Source organism: Nesoenas mayeri (assembly GCF_963082525.1).
Source record: "Nesoenas mayeri genome assembly, chromosome: 17".
Classification (NCBI taxonomy): Eukaryota; Metazoa; Chordata; class Aves; order Columbiformes; family Columbidae; genus Nesoenas; species Nesoenas mayeri.
This window is the reverse complement of record NC_137565.1, coordinates 5,772,778-5,792,102: the sequence shown is the minus strand read 5'-3', so window position 1 is coordinate 5,792,102 and position 19,325 is coordinate 5,772,778. Positions and strand designations below refer to the sequence as shown.

At 56.7% G+C, this 19,325-nt stretch overlaps 1 protein-coding gene across 1 annotated transcript; it reads right to left on the bottom strand.

The window, feature by feature from the left end:
- Positions 1 to 1,738: 1,738 nt before the first annotated feature.
- FAM222A (family with sequence similarity 222 member A) lies at positions 1,739 to 12,451 on the bottom strand (the record flags this gene model as incomplete). The annotated part of the gene is made up of 2 exons (XM_080355244.1): positions 1,739 to 2,940; positions 12,370 to 12,451. The coding sequence occupies 2 exons, from the start codon at positions 12,449 to 12,451 to the stop codon at positions 1,739 to 1,741; spliced, it is 1,284 nt and encodes a 427-aa protein (XP_080211370.1).
- Between the last annotated feature and the right edge of the window lie 6,874 nt (positions 12,452 to 19,325).

The window sequence follows — 19,325 nt, the reverse complement described above, 5'->3', positions numbered from 1 at the left end:
GGCAGTGCAGGGGGTCTCTGGGTTGGGGGGGAGCAGTTCTCTCACCCAGCTGGGCCGGGGTCACCAGGGAACCCCCGCTCTGCTCCAGCACCAGGAACCTGCCGGGGGGACACTCGGTGCCAAACTTGCCGCAGATGACAGGTGGCAGGGGAGATGTCACCGGTGGTGGCTGCCACCACCACAGGGTACCTGGTGTCCAACACCTGGGTGTTGGGGCTGTGCGGGGCGAACACCCTGTGGGTGCAGGGGGGGCCACAGCCCCCATCCTTGGGGATTTGGACCACATGCACCCACCTCGCCCGGCCACCCATTGGGTGCGAGGCGCAGGCTGGCGCCAGGGCCAGATTAATGGCTCAGCATCGTTAGCAGGTTATTTATAGGTGCTCCCCCATGCCCTAAAAATCTGCAGGAGGAAGGCGGGGAGAAGAGGGCTGGGGGGTCCCAGCTCTGGGTGTGTGGGGGGTGGGAAACAGCAAAGCAAAGAGACTCCAGAGCACAACGTCCAGTGAGATCCTGGTTTTACTTTGGGAAAAACACCATCCGGACACACGGCTTGCAGGTTGGTTTTTTTTTTTTTTGTTATTTTTTTCATTTGTTTTCTCTCATTTTTAAAACAATATAGTGCAGCCAGCACTTCTCACAGTAGAATATAATGGTCAATTTTAGTATAAAAAAAAAACATTCTCAGAGATTTGTAAATGCACTTAGTGCTTGAACAGGCCTTTCAGGGATACAGTACCTCTTTTCCGAGCACAATCACCTTGGGTTTCATCAGGGTATTTTTCCTTTAAACATCAAAACACTTTGTATCTTGCGGTGCAGAGCCTTTTTTAAATGAATAAATCTATTAAACACATAATTACACATAGTGAATAACGGATCATAATGAGCATTTTTGAACTGTTTTTTTTAAAAAAAAAAATAAAGAAAAAAGAGCAAAGGAGGTATGTGAGCACCCCTGGTACTGTGGTCGCCTCTAACCCAGAACCAAGGTAGAACTGACAATAAAGGGGCAAGAAAATAAACAGCCTGGAAATGTGAGCCCTGGGTGGGTTCCTGGGGTTGTTGCAGGGCTGGGCAGTCCCAGTTGGGTGGGAATAGGAGCCGGTGGCCAACGTGGGGCCGGGCAAGAGGGGAAGAGGGAGGAAGAGACTGTAGCAGCCAACATGTCGATGTACAGCCTAGTCAACTAAAAAAAAAGAAAAAAATTAAAAACAACAAAAAATAATCTGTTCAAGTTTTCAAGTGTTTTTTCTTAAATAGCTTCCAGACTGTCCTCAATTATTAGCTTTAATCAAAGCAGTGCAAGTTATGGACTTCAGCTACAGGTCAGGTGTGAGCTCCCTGCGGCCACCGCGCCAGCACCAGCTGCCGGTGGCCCCCGGCCCGGGGCTCTGCTCCGCACCGATCCGGCCGGGCGCCCGCGGAGCCTCCTCTCCCTGGATAGCAGCAACTCGTAGCAATTCCCTGTTCACATTCGTGGAGATAAAAATGATTTCTGAGCTCTATAGACAAGCAGTCCTTCGTCCTCGGCTTCCAGTGGGTTGCGGGTGGATGCAGTCTGGGGACCCCAGTGAAATACCAGTGTCCCGGGAGCCCTTTCAGCCGCCAAACCCGTGTCCCCCTCCCCGTCCCCCTGCCCTCGCTGCCACGGTCCGGTACCCGCGCGGTGCCGGAGGGGAGCACGGCTCCTGCCAAAGTCCTGGCCCTGGGTTTTGGGAAAAGCCGTGCGGGTTCCTTATCTGTAGACGGGCAGGCGGATGTGGGCGTGCTGGTGGTCCAGGAGCCGCGGCACCGACACCGTCTCGTAGCCCTTGCCCAGCATCTGCTCCTTGATGCAGGGCGGGTGGATGTCGTTGATGAGATACTCCAGGGACTGGAGGCTGCTGCTGAGGATGGAGGTATTGCAGAGGGTCTTGCTGGGCAGCCCCTCGCCTGCGGGCACCCCCAGATCCCGGGGCCCCAACTCCGGTGGGTTGTAACAGTCACTATTGGGGGTCACCAAGATGCTGTTCCAAGGAGGGGCAAAGTATTGCCCCACCGCGAAGTTGCCGTGCATGCAGTTCAAAGGGGATGAGCTCACCTTCTCAGCTGCACTGCCCAGGGCGTAGGGGCGCGAGGTCCCCACACACGTCTCGGGGGACTTGCTGAGGGCTCCCCCGCCGCCGCTGCCCCCACTGTACATCCGCAGGTGCTGCTGTTGCTTCTGCTGCCACACCAGGTAGTCCATGCCCTCAGGGTAGATGCCCGCCTTGGCTCCCAGGGTCGGGTTGGAGCCCAGCGCCAGCTCGGCGCCCTTTCGGCACTCTGGCAGGACGCTGCCGGCATAGGCGGCCGTGCCAGTGAATGCGCCGTGCTTGGCCGGGCTGGGGTTGGCGGCCACAGTGGCCGGGCAGCCCGGCTGGGCACCCTGCGCCTGGCACTGCTGATTGATCTGGTAGATGATGCTCTGGATAGAGGGCAGGTTGGAGGGCGGCAGCGCCAGGCTCCTGCCCGCCAGCGGCAGCACCGAGGCTGCCACCGTCACATTGGGGGGCACGGGACCCTCCATCTGCTTCTGGCTGCCGTGGTAGCTCAGCTGCCCGGCGCAGGAGGGCCCTTGAGCTAAAGTGCTTGAGGTGGGGTAGGGAGCGACGCCGACCTGGGCGGGCGAGAGCTTAGTCCGCTTCCCCTCCGAGTTCTTCACCACGCTTTTGCCGGAGGCTTTGACGATGGCCAGGAGCCCCTGGTAGCCACCGGCATGCAGGGGGTAGGGGCTGTAGCGCTGCCCCGTGGTGTCGTAGCCGTTGACCGTCCGGTTAAGGTGCTTGTGCTGGGGGACCCTGATGTTGGTGGGGAAGATCTTGATGGTCAGCGGGCTGTTGGCCACCTTCTGTGCGTAGGCATCCAGCTCGGCGGGGCTGGGATAGCGCGGGGAATGCATGGGGGCCACCGACTCGCCTGCGGGAGCAAAGCACATGGTGAATCTGGTGTCACCAGCAGGGGGGACCTGGCACCCTGGCACCCACCACCCTCCCCGGCTCCCAGCCACTCCCGGCAGAAACCAGGTCAGGACACCAAGCTGTCCCCTCCCGCTGACGGAGTCACTTGTAAGTGGCCTAAAATAAACTCGGTGTGGAGAATGGAAATGTCACTTTACCCAACGGGGGAATCTTTCTCCGAGATTGGATTTAAACTACATTATACAAGCAATTTCATGGGTGCTTTGCACTGCTACGAGAACCTCACCAAAAATGGAAAAGCATTGCATTTACCAGCCATAAATCAGCAGTTCCTATAATGAGCACAAAAATGTCACTTTTATGCAATTTTACAGATGAACAAAACGGGTGAAATTAACTGTGGTAACCTACTGGAGTCAGCAAAAGCCACTGTAGAAAAAAAAAATTATATATGTATATATTTTTGTGCCTTTCAAACTCTTTCCCGAGCAAGTTTCTGCCATTCTGGTGTGAAAACTCATTTGTCGTACCCATTATACTTTCATTTGGAGTTTATCTTGAGTATCCAATGAGCCACCAACTGTGAAAATGATTAAATCTACAAAATCTATCTAATAGATGGAATAAATTAGGTGTTTAAAAACTACACACACACACACACACACACATACACACTGGCACATGGGGAGTGTTTGCTCCTGAGCTGGTCCTGCCAGGGGACATCTACAGCACCCCGGGGACACTGGAGCCAGGTTTTGCAATGGAGAAGTGGCCATGGGCGCTCTCCATCCCCTCTGTCCAAGCACTGCGGTGGCAATTTAACAGGCAGCTCGGCAGAGCCGGCACCAGCCGTTCCTCCCATTTTGCTTTTTACAGGTGTCTTAAATAGACATTGTTATTAACGAGTGTGTTAAGCCAATTAAAACCAGGGCCTTTGTGTAGGATTTAATGTAGCTGCCAGGAGACGCGGCGTCAGCAGCTCCCTATGGTGGGACACGTGCAGGCACACGGTGTCCCCGGCTGTGCCACCGGGGACTGCCCAACCTCTGCAAAGCTCCCGACCTGGGTGGCACCGGCACCCGTAGAGCAGCAGCGAGCAGCTCGGGTGCACATGGGGGTGCACATGGGTGCTGCCAGGCACCCCAAACAACAGTGGGTGCAGGGTGGTGTGAGTGGGACACCTGCATGACCCACAGCGAGCCACGCGTATCTGCATTCCCCTTCATGCCGGCACCGCTGTCCTTGGAGGTGGCAGCAGCGTGAATACTCAATTAACATGACACTAATTAGCTGGTGACACCTGCAGAATCCCTAATGAGCCCATTCCACAGAAACGCTCCTTTTCAAGTAAAAATCATAAAAAAAAGGGGGCCATTGCTGGAAGGAGGTGGCATCACCTGCAGGCACTGTGGCTCCCCACCGTGAGTCACCAAAACCCTGTCCCCAAGCACAGGGTCTGCGGGTGACACTTTTGGGATGGCCCCATTCAGCCCCCAAGCACCAGTGCCAGAGTGTGCCCAGGCCAGGGGACAGCCAGGAGCCGCCTTTGTCACCCCTTTGCGCCAGCTGGCTCGGATGTGACAAGTCACCAGTTCGGTGTGTTGTCACATATCAGGGTGACACACCAAACCCCCACCAGGAAAATTACAGAGCGACCGATTTCCAGGCGGCTCCCGGTGTGCTGGCGGCTGCACGGCTCCGCCGTTCCCCTCTCCACAGTAATTACTGCTTTCTAACGGGCTGTAATTACTGCGAGAGGCAAACTGTCCCAACCAGTGCCACCATCCATCAGGCACAGGCAGCCCTGACACCCAGCAACTCACCGCCGGGTTTGTCCCCTCCTCTTCAACTTGAAACACAGAATTATTTGGGTTGGAAAAGTCCCTCAAGATCTTTGAGTCCAACCGTTCCCCCATCCCTGGCACTAACCCATGTCCCTGAGAACCTCATCTCTGCATCTGTCCAACACCTCCAGGGATGGTGACTCCACCACTGCCCTGGGCAGCCTGTTCCAATGCCTGACAGACCTTTCCGGGAACAAATTGTTCCTAATATCCAATTTAAACCTCCCCCGGTGAACCATTGGAGCCATTCACGCCAGGGCCAGGGGGACACACTGCGGACCCATCGACAACCGCTTCTCCCAGAAGATGCTCCACCAGCTCCCGGCTCCCTCCCTCGCTGGCATTCCCATGGGATGAGGCCGGCACAGCCCCAGCTCCGGGCTCCCCCTCCCTCCCTGACCTGCTCTCTTTTTCCAGCCTGCACTCAATAACAGCTAAATAATTGAATCTGCTCAGCAGCCAAAGATTTGTTTTGAATTTTATTGGAATTTTAAATTGTTTTGTTTCTTCACTATTTTATTACTGTAAATGGAAAATGCATCGCCCGCAGTAATAATCCGATGGCTTTTTATATTACTCCGAGCTTCTGCTCAAAGCATTATTGGAAAGCCAGGCAGAAACGAGAAGCCATTATAATGGCAGCACAGGCTTATAAGATTACGCCTCCAGCTAAACAACTTTTTACTTTAGCAAATTGGCCACCAAACCCAGTTCGAGACACAGATGTAAATCCCAGACCCCACTGGTGTCGCGATCCGGAATAAATCTTGGTTTATGGGTGGGGGAGCTCCAGCCCTGCTGTGCCATGAGCAGCCAGGTCTGTGCAATGTCCAACGGGGATGGGGGCGGCCGTGTGAGGGGTGGGCTGGGATGGGGGCGCCCTGAGAAACCCCCCAAAAGCCTCCTCCAGCACACGCACCTGCTGCATCCTCAGCATCCCTGGCATCTCCAGCATCCCCAGCATCTCAAGCATCCCCAGCACTTCCTACTCCGGCAGCCCCAAGGAACCCTGCGCCATCCCCGACTGCAGCCACAGCCCACAATGGCTGGGAAAGATAGAAAGACGGGGAGCAAGGAGGGGAGGGAGAGTAACCAAAGACATCCCTGTGGCAGGAGAGAGCGAGGCTAACCGGAGGCTGACGATCCAGGGCTTGTGCCGCGCAGGAATCGCCTGGCACAAACCCACAACAGTCCCCAATTACCCCCAGCCCTGGCCCCGGCTCCGCTGGGACACAATGGGCGCCAGCAAAGCCCAGCTGCCGGGCCCCTAATTAACCCTGATTTTAACTGTACACTTTTAAAGGCACTAAAGCGGTTACAAAGTGGAGAACAAGGCAGGGTTAATAGCGCAGACCTAAATTGCAGGCCCGCGGGGCCTGGGCCCCATAGAAATAATAGACCTGTCTGGGCTGCTCAGCTGTCAGTCAGGAGAACAATTCGGCACCCGAGGAGCTCACAGGAGCGGCAGCATCGGGGCTCTGGCAAACAGTGTCTGCTCAGTTAAAGCAATTGTGGGATCAAAACAGTGCTAGGAAGGATGCTCAGCACCAGGAAAGATGTTCAGCACGGGGAAGGGTGCTCAGCATCAGGAAGGATGCTTGGTTACGGGAAGGATGCTCGGTTACAGGAAGGATGCTCGACAGTGGGATGGATGCTCAGTACTGGGAAGAATGGTCAGTACTGGGAAGGATGCTCAGGACCAGGAAGGATGCTTGGCCCCAGGAAGACTGCTCCGTGACACTGACCCAGTGGCAGCATCCCTGGCTGAGCCTCCTCTTCCTCTTATGGCTTTAATTTTCAGGCCGTGATGCTGCAGGAGACGCTGTGCTCCCCGGGTGTCCCCACTCTGGAAGGGGACAGCGTCGGGGTGTCGGAGTGCACAGGGGCAACATCCTAGGGATCAGCACCAGCAGCACCACAGAATGAGCTGAGCAAGGACACGGCAGCAGCGTGTGGCACCAAATCGGTTGCCAGCAGCACCAGAGCGCCAGGAGGAGGCTGGAGAAGATGCTGGGGACCTGAGTTGTCACTCAGTGATCAGTGTGTAAATGGCTGATATTAAAAAATAATAGTGCTGCAGCCTCCGAAGGAATTCAACTCCAGACCTGAGGGCTTTGGGACCAGGCTCCCTGTTCACTTGCAGCAAGGAGATCCCAAGGTCTTTGAAGCTTCAAAAAGCCTCAAAAATCCCCTTTTTCTCTGCCTGCAACACTGAGAACAGATTTTGGAAGAGCTAAACCCTAAATATTTGCCAAACACTTGGAAGAAACCTCAATATTTGGAAAACACTTGGAAGAAACTGAAATATTTGGAAAACACTTGAAAGAAAACAAACAAAACCTGGTACATTTAACAAATCAATGAAGTCCTTGAAATCTGGGTCCAAGCCCCAGGTAGTAAAGCTGGAACCAGCAACCCCCTGCCAAGAGTAAATCTCAGAGGGTCCCAGACAGAGCTGGGGGTGTCACTAGGGGTCCCGTGGGTTATCATGGGGGTGTGCAGCCCCTGGCCCCAGCGAGAATGGCTGCAGGAGCTGCTGCGGATCCCATACATCCCCAGAGACACTTTTGGGGTGCGGCCAGGCAGGGGGGACACTGGTACTGACCCCCCCAGCTCGTTCTGTACCAGGCAGGTTGTGCTACTGTCACATCGCTTTGCCACCCTGGGAAGTGTGGTGGTTTCTATGGTGATGGTGTCCCCAGGATGGGTGGCACTGAGGCCACCACCATGCCACAGCGGATGTGGCAGGGGGTCCATGCACCGGTGTGGTCCCTGCCCCCTCCCCGTCACACAGGGACAGCAGCCACCCATGGCTGGCACCCTCGGCAGCACCACAGCCACCCACAGAAATGCTGCATCCCCGCTGCAGAACCCTCCATTGCAGCACCCCCTGCGCCCTGGCCCCCCAGGACAAAAGCATCCTTGGCACAAGGAGCCGAGAGACCAACGCTCCCTGGATTCAGGGGCTTAAATTAAAACCGAGTACAAAAATAATAGCGGGAGAAATCCATCGGAATAAACGTAGGTGGCAAACCCGGCGCGGCAGCGGCGCAGCAGCCGTAATCTGCAAAGACAACAAAATTCATGACAAAGCACAAAGGGAAGCGCCGGGCTGCGCCGTCCCCAGATATTCATCCGTTAACACGTTCCCTTTTTAGGCTGACATGTCATTTCAGACGGGCCTTTTTTCCTCCCCTTTCTTCTCCCCCTCGCCGGCGCGCGGCTCTACCGAGGCGGCTGCTGGATTGGATCACCCCAGGGCGAGCACTTTATTATCTGCAGTCAAAGCGTCACCACAAATACCCATCTACACACACACGTGTCACTTCCCATTTGTCTCCTCCACGAGGTATTAGAGCCGCCGCGCACCGCTGTGCACCGTGCCACCGCGGCCTCTGCAGCCGCCGGCGTGGCAAGGGCAACCAGCACCGGGCAGGAGGGACATGGGGATGGTGGCATCACAGTCATAAGGATGCCCTGGTGTCACCCCACTGCTATCCTGATACTACCCTAGCGTCATCCCAGTGCCACCTCTGTGCTGTCCCAACGCCATCCTGGTATCTACCGCAATGCCAAACAGCGGCTACCCTGGTGCCACCCCAATATTGTCCCAATGCCACCCTTCTGACACCCAACACAGCCCTGATGCCACCCCGATGCCCCCCTGCTGCCATCCCACCGTGTAGCTGCCAGCCCCTCTGTTCTGTCAACAGTAAATTAGTATTTAATTAATTTTAAGACATGGGAGCAGGGTGGGCACCCCCGGCACAGGTTGGGGGCGGGTGGGTGCCCCATCCTTGGGTCTGCAACCCCACTTGTCCCCCACACAGTGCCTGGGAACTGCTGTGGTCCTGGGAAATCTGAACACAAACCAAAACCCCACCATGTGCTGGGGCGTTATGAGGGAAACTCGCCCAAAAAACAGGGCTCTGACCAGGTAGGAGATGGTCCCACCTGGAGAGGCTGCTCCAGCACCAAGCAGCCCCTCCATCCATCTCCCACTGCACACGCGACCGATCGAAAAGTGGTTTTGCAGCGTTTTCTGGCAGGGAAAGTGCAAGTCAACAGCACATTTTGGGCACGGCAGTTAATTGAACTCCTTTTTATGGCACGTACATAAATACACAGAACCATCATTAACCGATCCCTTCCAGAAACTGAAAATGAAAGAATTAATCTTATTTCACTCATGTGTAACCCCTCATGAAATTAAAATGATATTTTATGGGTGTGTACAAAAGCAGAGCCCTGTCGCAGCTACTTTAATGAAAATGCCCTTGGAATAAGTCGAATTGGGTAACGAGAAGCCATTAAACAGGCCTTTATCCCATATGCAATTAAAGAGTTTTATCACTGAAGAGAGTCCCCACGGGTGAGTGGGGAGAGGTGTGGGTGACCCTGGAGCCGAGTCCCCGGCGCTTTGCTGCTCTCTGAGCCCCAGCCATCACCTCTCATTTGCACTCTAATCACCCAGCCGGAGCCCGGGGGGACTCACGTCACCCCAGAAGAGGGGTCCGAGGACCCATGAGACCCCTGGTATGAGGTCCCCAGCGCTGGGCTCCTGATCCAGCCCTGTCAGGGTGAGAGGTGATGGTGGATGCTCACATGGCAAAATGTGACATTAGCACAGAGGGAGCTCAGGAAGCTCCCCAAAACTCCCAGCTCCACCTGAATCCCACCCCCTTAGCAAGGGGCACAAATCCTGCACCCTGCTCAGCCGCACGCCCAGCCCCAGGCTGTCAGAAGAGCCACGCAGGCTGAAAAAGGGCACATAGAAAGTAACATTTAATTAAATATAAGCCACTGCTACATTACTGCAGAGAGCAAGAGCAGCAAAGAGTTTGGCCAAGCCGAGAGTGGTATTATTTGATTTATAATTTAAATAAAGCTCAGGATTCCTGTAATGCGCACAGAATAAAATCAAAAGGGACCAGGCTGCTGGAGTTAATTGGACATGATATTTTCCTGAGGATGTTGCCTCTCCGCAGGCTCCAGCTCCTCAGCTGGCGGCGGGCAGGGCAGGCAGGGCTCTGGCACCCTCCTGCTGCTCCTGCATCCTCCAGGATGCAACGCTGCCAGGACAGGACGGTGCCCACAGCATAGCCTCGGGATTACCAGCGAGGGAAACCAGCCGCTGCCACGAGCTGGTAACGGTGAGTGCTGCGGCAAAGTCACCCACAGCATTGAAAGGGATGGATTTGGTGCGATACACAGAATGCGCCGGGATGCGGCCATGCCAGTGCCTGAGGCACCAAGACAGGGGGACGGTGATTAGCCAAGGGGCAGAACCGGGGGACGAAGGCACCAGGGCCATCAGCACCCAGCACGGGCAGGAAAATTAGTCAGCTCACCTTTTACGTGAAATTAATACAAAAATTAATCAGCGGTGTGGGTAGGATAATAGGATTTCACAGTGGTGCTGGGCCAGACGGCCAATGTGCCGAGAGCCAGACTCATTTAATATCGACAGAAACAATGCCAGAGGACAGAAATAAGACCCATAAAGATAATTACTGAGATACTCAGGAGCAAATTAAGTAATCAGAGGCACTTCTAAATTGTGCCTCGTTTTAAGAGAACACTATCTCTGTCGATTACCTATGCAGGCGTTTGGGAGGCGGCAGGAGGCTCAGCCCCGCACCGGCTTCCTGGCCCCTCCACGCCGTGCTTACCGCAGTTGCCATAAATAAAGAAGGGAAAATCATTTTCCAAACCAGATGCGTGGCCCTGGATGTCACCTGCAATTTAATTTGCACTAGCAGGAGGCAGAGAGGAGCGAGACGCGCTGGATTTGCCCATAATGAGCGGAAGCATACGGGCAGCTAAACTCTGATTAAGGTGACCTGGCTGGCAGTAGCTGGGGGCGAGCATGGTGCGGGGGGGTCCAGCTGAGGAGCGTGATGACCATTACAAATTGCCCGCCCCGGGGGGTGCACCCTGGTGAGGGACAAGCCTCAGAGAGCTAGGCACCATCAGCCAAAAACCCCAGTGCCCCGGTCCCCTGCACCTACTGGGGTCCAGCCAGGGGTCAGAGCTCTGCATTCCACCAGTGCAGCTCAGGGATCCCCCAGCAGCCCAGGGACCCTCCCAGGCCATGGTAGCTCTCCCCACTGATGGGCAACATGGCTCACGGGCTCCCCAAACCTCCTTATTTCAGTATCTTCTCTGGGAGGGTCTCTGGTGGGGTGGGAAGCGCTGGGGAGCACCAAGGCCCCCAGCAGGAGGGTGCTCAGGGTCCCATCCCTGGGGTGCTACTCCTCAGCATCCCCCTGGGCTGAGTTGGTCCCTGTCCCTGAGCCACAACATCTCCGGAAAACCCTGCCTGCGGGTCTCACACCGTGAGGGCACGGCTGAGCTAATTAGCCCGCGGCAACGAGGGCGCGAGGAGCCGGACCCTCACGCCAGCCCCACGCCACCGGGCGCTGCTCAGGCGTGACGGATCAGGAATAATTTTACAAGAGCAACATCCGTTTTCCTCCCAGACGCTAATAAGGAGACGTGAGTGGCACCGCGAGCTGTGATGCAGCACAAGCGTGTGGGGGTCCACACACACACCCCCCTGCTTTGCGGGGTCACTGAGACCCCCAAGAGCTGCCACCTCGATGGGGGACAAACAGCTCGGGGGGCACCAATCCTGCCCATCCCTGCAATGGCTGATGCACAAAGTGCTTCCCCACCTGTGATGCTGGGACATGGAGGTGCCCATCACTCTGACTCTGGCCTGGGCAATGTGCTCCGGGCAGCAATGCTGCGCTGGAGCTTGGGGAGCTCCACCCAAAAAGTAACCCCCTGGCTGCCGGTGTGACCCAAGCCCCCCCAGAGCAATGCTGGGGGGTCCCTGGGGTGGCCGAGCATCACCCAAACCCTATGCCCAGCTCCTTGGCTGCACTGGGGTGCCCAGGTAGAGGGAAAAAAAACGTCTGCGGGAAAATACAGATCATTAAACAAATGCCCGGGGGCTGTCACCGCCTAACAAGCAGAGCTTTAGCAGCTGATTTGTCTTCAGCCGGCAATGTTTAAAAATCCAACTGAGACCAGCAGAAAAATATCCACTCCCCTCTTTAAAACACACATTCATCACTTGAGAATCTTAATGCGTCTTTCCCAGCCGGGGAGGTCAAACACGCCTGCCTAAAGCAGGCTCATTAAATATACATTTAATCATGGTTTGGATTGAGAGACAAAGGCTGGGAGAGACAGGTGCTTTGCTGGAGTGACCTTTTGGATCCCATTTTAATGTAACTAGTTTACAGCTTATCTGAAAGGCCAGCTCCTGGGGAAGGCGAGCTGCAGCAAAACCGGGAAAGTAATTAGGGGGGGAAGGGCCGGGGAGGTTTGGGGGGCCGCGGAGCAGGCGATGGCCCCATCCTCTGCCGCGCTTCCCAGAGAGCTCTGCAACATTTTCTGAAGTTCGACTTATCAACCAGAGCAACCCAATTTAATTTGCTTATCTTGCCTCCTTCCTCTCCCCCACCCCCCCGCTTCTCCTGCTCTTTTTAATTATCGGCTAAATAAATGTCTTTTTCAATAAGAGAAGCAACATCAAAGCAGGCGCGCGTCCCCCCCCAGCCCAGGGCACTTACACTTGCGTGGCTCCAGCGCCTTGCTGGGGCAGGGGAGGTGCTGGGCCGGGGGGTTCTGGGTCCTCTGCAGACAGGCCAGCATGGTTGGGGTGTCCTGGGGGGCAGAGCCGCCCCCGCCACTGCCCCACGTCCTGCTGAGAGAAGAGACATGGGTCAGGTCAGGGGACCCACCTGTTGCCCTTCTGCCCACCCCGCTGCCCACCCACCCGCTCGCCGGGCAGCGGAGCTGGATGGAGCCGCCGAGCTCCTGGCGCCGACTGCGGACACGCGCTGCTCAGAGCCCTTTGCTCCTTTGGAGATAAATAAATAACTCCAAAAGCCTTAAGTAAATACGAATGCATTTAACATAAATACGAAGGTCTCGGTGGGTGATTTGTGCTTCCTGCAAAGCTTTCGGCCCTTCCCGCTGGGAATGGAGCATCCCTCCAGCACCGCGCTCCTGGTGTGCCAGCCGGCGCCGCCCGACACACAGCAACCCCACCGGCTCCAAAGATGGTGTTAAAATCCCACTGGGGGTCCTGGGATCTGTCGCCAGCTCCCAGCTGGCATCAAAATCTGCTCAACAAAAGCTGGAGGGGTCAGGCCAAAGTCATCGCCGCCGCCGCTCCGCTAATTGTACATCCTTCAGGAGCCGCCGCCGAGGGCATGAATTATAGCCGGTTGCTTCTGACACCCTCCCACAGCTCCGGCTGGTGTGGGAGCGAGATTCCGCTCGGAGAGGGCAGCGGGATGTGGGCAGGAGCAGCAGAAATGCCAGCACTGCTGCCTGGTCCCCGGCGTCCTGGCTTCTGAGGCGTCTCCCCGCTGAACCTTGAGAGTCACGGGTAGATGTCGCAGCCGGGTGTCATGGCTGGTGTCACGGCTGCGGGTTGTGTCCAGGTGGCACAGCCAGGTACATCACTTTGTCACAGTGGAACCACCTTCTCCTGCAGCCATCCAGCAGACGAGACGTTTACTGCACACCCCGGCACTGGCGAGCGGTGACCCTGCACAGTGGCCTCCGGGACACGCTGGCACAGCCTGTGACCGTCACCCGCCGGGCAGCAAAGCCCTGACAGATGCTCGCCGAGCCGTGCCCAGGGCTCTCCTTGCTCTGCCGGGCTAAACGTCACCCTTGGAGACGCCTTCGCAGCCACTGCGGTGCCCAGATGACGGTACTAATGCACTTGCCGCTCGCTCCTGTCCTGTGTCCCCAGTACCGGGCAGAGGGCTCCCAGGCTCTGGGCTTGTCCCCAAGCTGGACGGTGGCACTGAGACCCACTCAGGGGGTAAGTGCCAAGGGGACTGGAGGTCTCACCTCGTCCCCCCCTGGCTCTGCAAGGGAGAGACTCATTAGCACAAGGTGTGCGGAGCAGGAGGGGAGGAGGAACTCATCTCATATCAAGCAGGTGTCTGGAGAACCCAAATTGTGCTGTTTTCTCCTAATAATGAAGTATTCATGAGTAAAAGCCTTTTTCACTACTTTCTTAAGATACTAATTTCACAACAAGCGCCTTGTTACCATGCAATTATTCCAATCGTGCATTTCTCCCAGATTCCATCTGTCCTCACGCTCTCTAAATGAAAGACAATCATGTAACCACCTTTCATTATTCACTATTTTACTTTCAGCAAAGGTACCCTGAAAGAAATGATTTCCTCTGAAAGGGACTTTTATTCAGTTTCAAAACCAATTTTCTCCTATTACTGTCTTAAAAAAAAGGAGGGGGGCAGGGAGGTGTTTTTATTTCATGCATTACATATCCTTTGTTAACGCAGCTTGCAGTAAAAGCAGCCGTATCCATTTTCTGGCTTCGATTTCTGGTAATTTTAAAATATGCCATTACAATCAGGCAGAAATTATACAGTTTGAAAAGAGAATGAAGTGCTTCTTATTCAGAGGCTGAGCGCATTTGACTGCCAGGGAGCCCGCCTCTCCCCGCCGGGACTCGGGGTGCATTACGCGGCCCTGCTCCCAGCACATCTCGGCACCCCCGGCACGCGCCAAAAGTGGAATCCACGCCGGGGAGCTGTCACACCGACCCCATCCCTGTGCGGGGGAGACCCAGGTCAGGGCACCCAGGGCCATACGGGGGATGGCTGCATCGGGTACCTGAGCCTCACCTACGCAGTGACCTCGGGGCCAGTGTCCCACCGGCTGTCACCATCTGGCCGATTAGCGGGCAGACGTCACCTCCTCCCCTGCAGTGAGGTCGGCTCCTCACCAGGACACTGCCCCATGGCCCTGTCCATGGGTTTGTGGGCAGCTTGTGATGCTGCTGGATGCACGTCAGGTCCCTTCTGGTCCCTGGGGACAAGGGGACTGAGAGCGAGGACAAAGCACCCATGGGGTTGAGTGGCACAGGGCGAACAGAGAGACCCCCAGCCCCCATGGGGTAGGATGCGGCTGCTGCTGTGGCACCAAATATGGGTGCTGGCAGGAGGGAGGGTGAGGATGCAGCCCTGGTGCAGGGCTGAGCCTCTGGGGAAGGGGCGATGCTGGTGGCTGGTGACAGGAGCTGGCCCTGGGACACCCCCATGGTGGCATGGGTGTTCTCCCAATCACTGCGCCCTGGGACCGGCCACAGGCCTACGCAGAGCCCAGCACCCCCCCAGAGCTGTCCCAACCTTGGCCACGCACCAGCATCACCAGCATCAGCCAGGAGAGACACGGAGAGACACCAAATTGAATAAAGCTGCCAGTTTATCCAGACCCCAGTTCTGTCCCCATCACCCAGTGTCACACAGTGGAGATGATTTTTTCTGTGTTACGCTACATGCGACCTCACCTTCATGGGCACTCTTTGTCCCTGTGAGGGTCCCGGTGCCGCACATGTCACGACACTGTGACACTGTCCCTCTGTCCTGGCACCTCCTGGCCCTCTTGTGGACCCACAGGCGAGCAGGAGGGCAGCCGGCACAATGGGCATCTGTGCCGCGGTGGCATTTCCTTAATGCCACTCGGCAAAGCCCCTGAATCAGCTGATGGGAATTGGGCGCTGGGCTGGCCGAATGCTTAGCGCCGGCTTAGTTAGCTCCATCTGCATTTGAACTAATTCCAATCAGCAGGATCCGATTTAGTTCAAGCTGCTCTGGCTCTTTCGTGTGGCAGGAAAAGCAACACTCAGCAGTTTTGCCGAACCGCCCTGAGTCTGTGTGGGCTCTGCTGATGGTCCGGCCAGCGCCACAACCGGTCCCACTCCTGGGGATGCCAGGAGTGGGGCCCTCGGGGACACACAAAGCAGGGTCCCCAAGGAACATCAGCCTCAGCATTGTCTCCCTCCATCTCTCCCCAGCCCCTCTCGGATGGCTCCTTCCCGTCCCCACCTCCAGGACAGCTGATTTTGAAGCTCTGTCTCCACATCTCACTATTTATAAGCCCAAGGTCTTTGTGACTTTAATAAAAAATTAAAAAAATCCACCACACCCTCTATGTCTAAAGTCCCCGTGACAGGAGGGTTTGGCACCTCCGCTGACATCAGCGGCTGATAAGTCGGGCTTATCTCCTCTGAGAGACCCACGAAGGTCCCTCCGGCGAGATAAGGCCAGCGCAGCTGTCGATAGAGGCTTTTGCAGGCGAGGATTTAGATAAAAGAAAATGTGACGGGAGGCGGGAGTTAAAAAAAAAAAGGGAACTTTTAAAAGTCTCAGCCTGAAACGGGTCTGTGCCACCGGCTGGGCAGGGGGGCAGGCAGCCCCGGCAGCAGGGGCCAAGGTCTTGGTCACCAGCCGGGCTCCGGTGCAACGTGTGAGCATCCCTCCCCAGGAGTAATCGGGGTGACCTGGGATGTAAAGCCATAAAAAGGGAGTATTCGAGGCTGGGACAGGGGGGCAGGAGCGGGGATGCTGAGAAGCCATGTGAGTCACACCACTGCGTCTCCCCATAGCTATTCAGACAGGGCTGGGTTTGGCACAAGGACAGGAGGTGACTGGGTCACCCCAGCCAGGAAAGGCGCACGAGGCTTCTGACACTGCCAGACAGACGGACAGCACGGGATCCAGGCCAAGGCTGGCAGCAAAGCCCCATGCCTCCTCCCTCTGCGCTGTGATGGAGGAGACCCCACTATCACTTCCCTGTGGCCCTGCAGACATCGGTGCCACCCTTGCACAGCAGCTGCCACTGTCCCCAATCCCCAGGGACACTGTTTTCCCATCAGACACATCCCTCCTCTGAGGATGAAGACGTGCTGGAAGAGGAAGGCTTCCTCTCTGTGCACAGAAGGGGTGAGCAGGGTTTTGGCTGGCACTGCCACTTGGCACTGCAGCACTGCTGGCTGTGCCAGCTCGTGTCCATCTCCCACCCAGCAGCAGATTTACGGTCCCTGGGTTGAGACGGCGAAGGGGACACAGCGCTCGGTGAGCGACGCTGCAGCTCGGTCCTGCAACAGGCGAGCGCAGGAAAGGTCACCCCACCGTAAATCACAAGGAGCAGCAGATAAAATAAAGCAGAAAGTTTGCCACCGCCGCGTCGAGGGCGGCAATAAAGCCCGGCACGGTGCCGCCAGCCACACCGCGACCTTCCCCACGCCCGGCCGCCGCGCCAGCCCGCCCACCTAATCCGCTCCCCTCCACGCGCTCCAGCCCCGGGCCTTTCAGGGGGCCCTGTTAATAATTAAATGTTAATCTAAAAAGCAATTTTAGCTGCAGTGCTGCAGATCTGGTTAGAGATTACATTAGCATGTAAGAGTCAAGGGTAATTTTCTCTAACCCCTCTTGTGATCTTTAAAACCCGAAGATCTTAAAGCAACACCAGCTCCTCTGATTAAAATTGGAAGCTGAGGTTTGCAACGGATAATGATGCTGGAAGTGATTATTTTGCTGCTCAGGATGTCGCAGGGGGAGTGGGGGTTTTGGGGGGCTGGAGGAGCGACCTACACCCACTGGGCTGCTTCTGCTCTGCGGGGACACGGGGAAGGTGCCCTGGGCGAGCCCAGCGCCCGCTGGCACCGAGCAGAGCAGCACCCCCAGCGCTCCCATCCCACCAGTGCTGAGATTTCTGCTCCGGAGGTGGCTGCAAGGAGAAGCCCTGGACTGTTAAGAACATCAACACCAAAAAAATACCAAAAAACACAACAAAATCTCCTTTTTCTCACGAGCGGTTCCAGGAAGGCTGGGACAAGGGACATGGACACCACGTCCCAGAGCAGAGCACAAAAGCAAATTGCCTCCTGACCAGTACGAAAAACCCGATGGAAGAAATAAGGTATCAGATCTGCCCGTAACGATGGAATTAAAAAAAACCCAACAATTCAAGTGCTGTTGAGCGTTTGCAGACATCCTCGCGCAGGGCTTGGGCAGCCTGGTTAAATTTATGTGTCAGCTTTAAGGAGGCCTCTCATCAAACGAGCTATTTTGGGCAGAGATTAAAGATCTATTTTAGCTGTGAGAACAGCTCTCGAACAGGTTAATAATGATTCTGGAAACCCAAGTGTCTCCAGCGCCTGGGGCAGGGCAGCTGGGGCCCAGGGCAGCACTGGCAGGTCCCCGAGGGTCCCCAAGCCAGGAGGGTGGGGGACGCAGTGTGAGGTACCCCTGCTGTGTTGATGGGGAGGACAAAGCCCCAGTGCCGCCGCAAGGTGAGGAGAGGCCGCGGCGCTAAGCCGGCACTGGGTAATTGGAAGTGGCAGACGCTGGCATGGCGCTGCCGAGAAGGTCATTACGTGGGACCAGGAATGGAATGGCAGGAGTGAGGCGGGGAACGGCCCCATTAGCAAAGGTCCTGCCCGGGTGCCTGCGGGGTTTTTGGCAGAGCCTGATCCTCGCTGCGGGCACCAGGGTCCCGGCAGGATCTGCCCGTACAGATGTGTCCCCGCTCATTTGGCGGCAGGGAGCGGGAGGGATGCTGCCCCCAGGGGGCCTCGCCAGCCCCTTGGCACAAAGCCTCTCTCATCCAACACGGTCATGCTGTGTGTCCATCCCACACATGGAGAGGGGCCGGGGGATGAGCCCGCTGAGCTGCCCATCATACCCAGCAGCGAGAGTTGGATGCTTGGGATCCTCACAGGACCAAAGCCCCAGCCTAGCAGAGACACAGGATCAAACCAGAAAAAAAGAGAACAATTAAAAGCACCCTGGTGTCCACCCCCTGCAGCACCCACATCCCAGCTGAGACCCAGCACACTGGACACCACAGAGACCAAAGCTCCCAGCACGCAGCACGGCTCCTCCTGCTCTGTCCCAGGGGCTCACCTGCCCCGTGGTGCCCTGCGGCTCCCGCAGTGGCCAGGCCGGCCAGCACCACCCGGCTGCACCGCGCACGGCGGCCGGGCGCACGCCGCTCAGTAATTACAGCCCCGAGCGCCTGAGCTGTGAAAGAATCTGACGAAGGAATCCAGGGTAGATCGCGCTGCTGAAATTACTATAATCAAAGGCTTTCACAAAGGCTTCAAATGCAACCAATTACCCTGAAAGGCGAGGCAAGAAAGAAAACAAATTAACGTGTTTGCACAGAGCCTCTGCAGCAGCGCACACATCGCCCCGCGTCGCCCTCGAGCCTGGCCGGCCGCTGCTCCCCATCCCTGGGTCCCGCTCCCAGGCCCTGGGTACTCCCTCTCTCCAGCCCTAGGTACCAATTCCCAGTCCCCACCACTGCTCCCCATCCCTGCATCCTGCTCCCCATCCCCGGGTACCAAAACTCCCCATCCCCAAGTACCAGCTCCACATCCCCACCACCCATCCCCGTGTCCCGCTCCGTCGCCGCTGCCCCGGCTCGCCTCAGGGAGCAGCTGCACACAAAGGGGCTCTGTGCCCGTCCCTCGCCCCGCGGGCAGACAAAAGCTCTGGCTGTGCCGGCGGCCGTGGCTGGCGCAGGCTCGGGGACTTGCCAGTGTGGCCCGGGGAAACCTCCCTCCCTCCTCCCCCGGCGCTGGCGGGGTCCCTGGGCAAGGGGAGGTGCGGGGTCCTCAAAGGCGCCCATTGAGCACAGCCCCGCATCACCCGCGACAGATGGGGAAGCTATTCACAGCAGGGACCCTCCC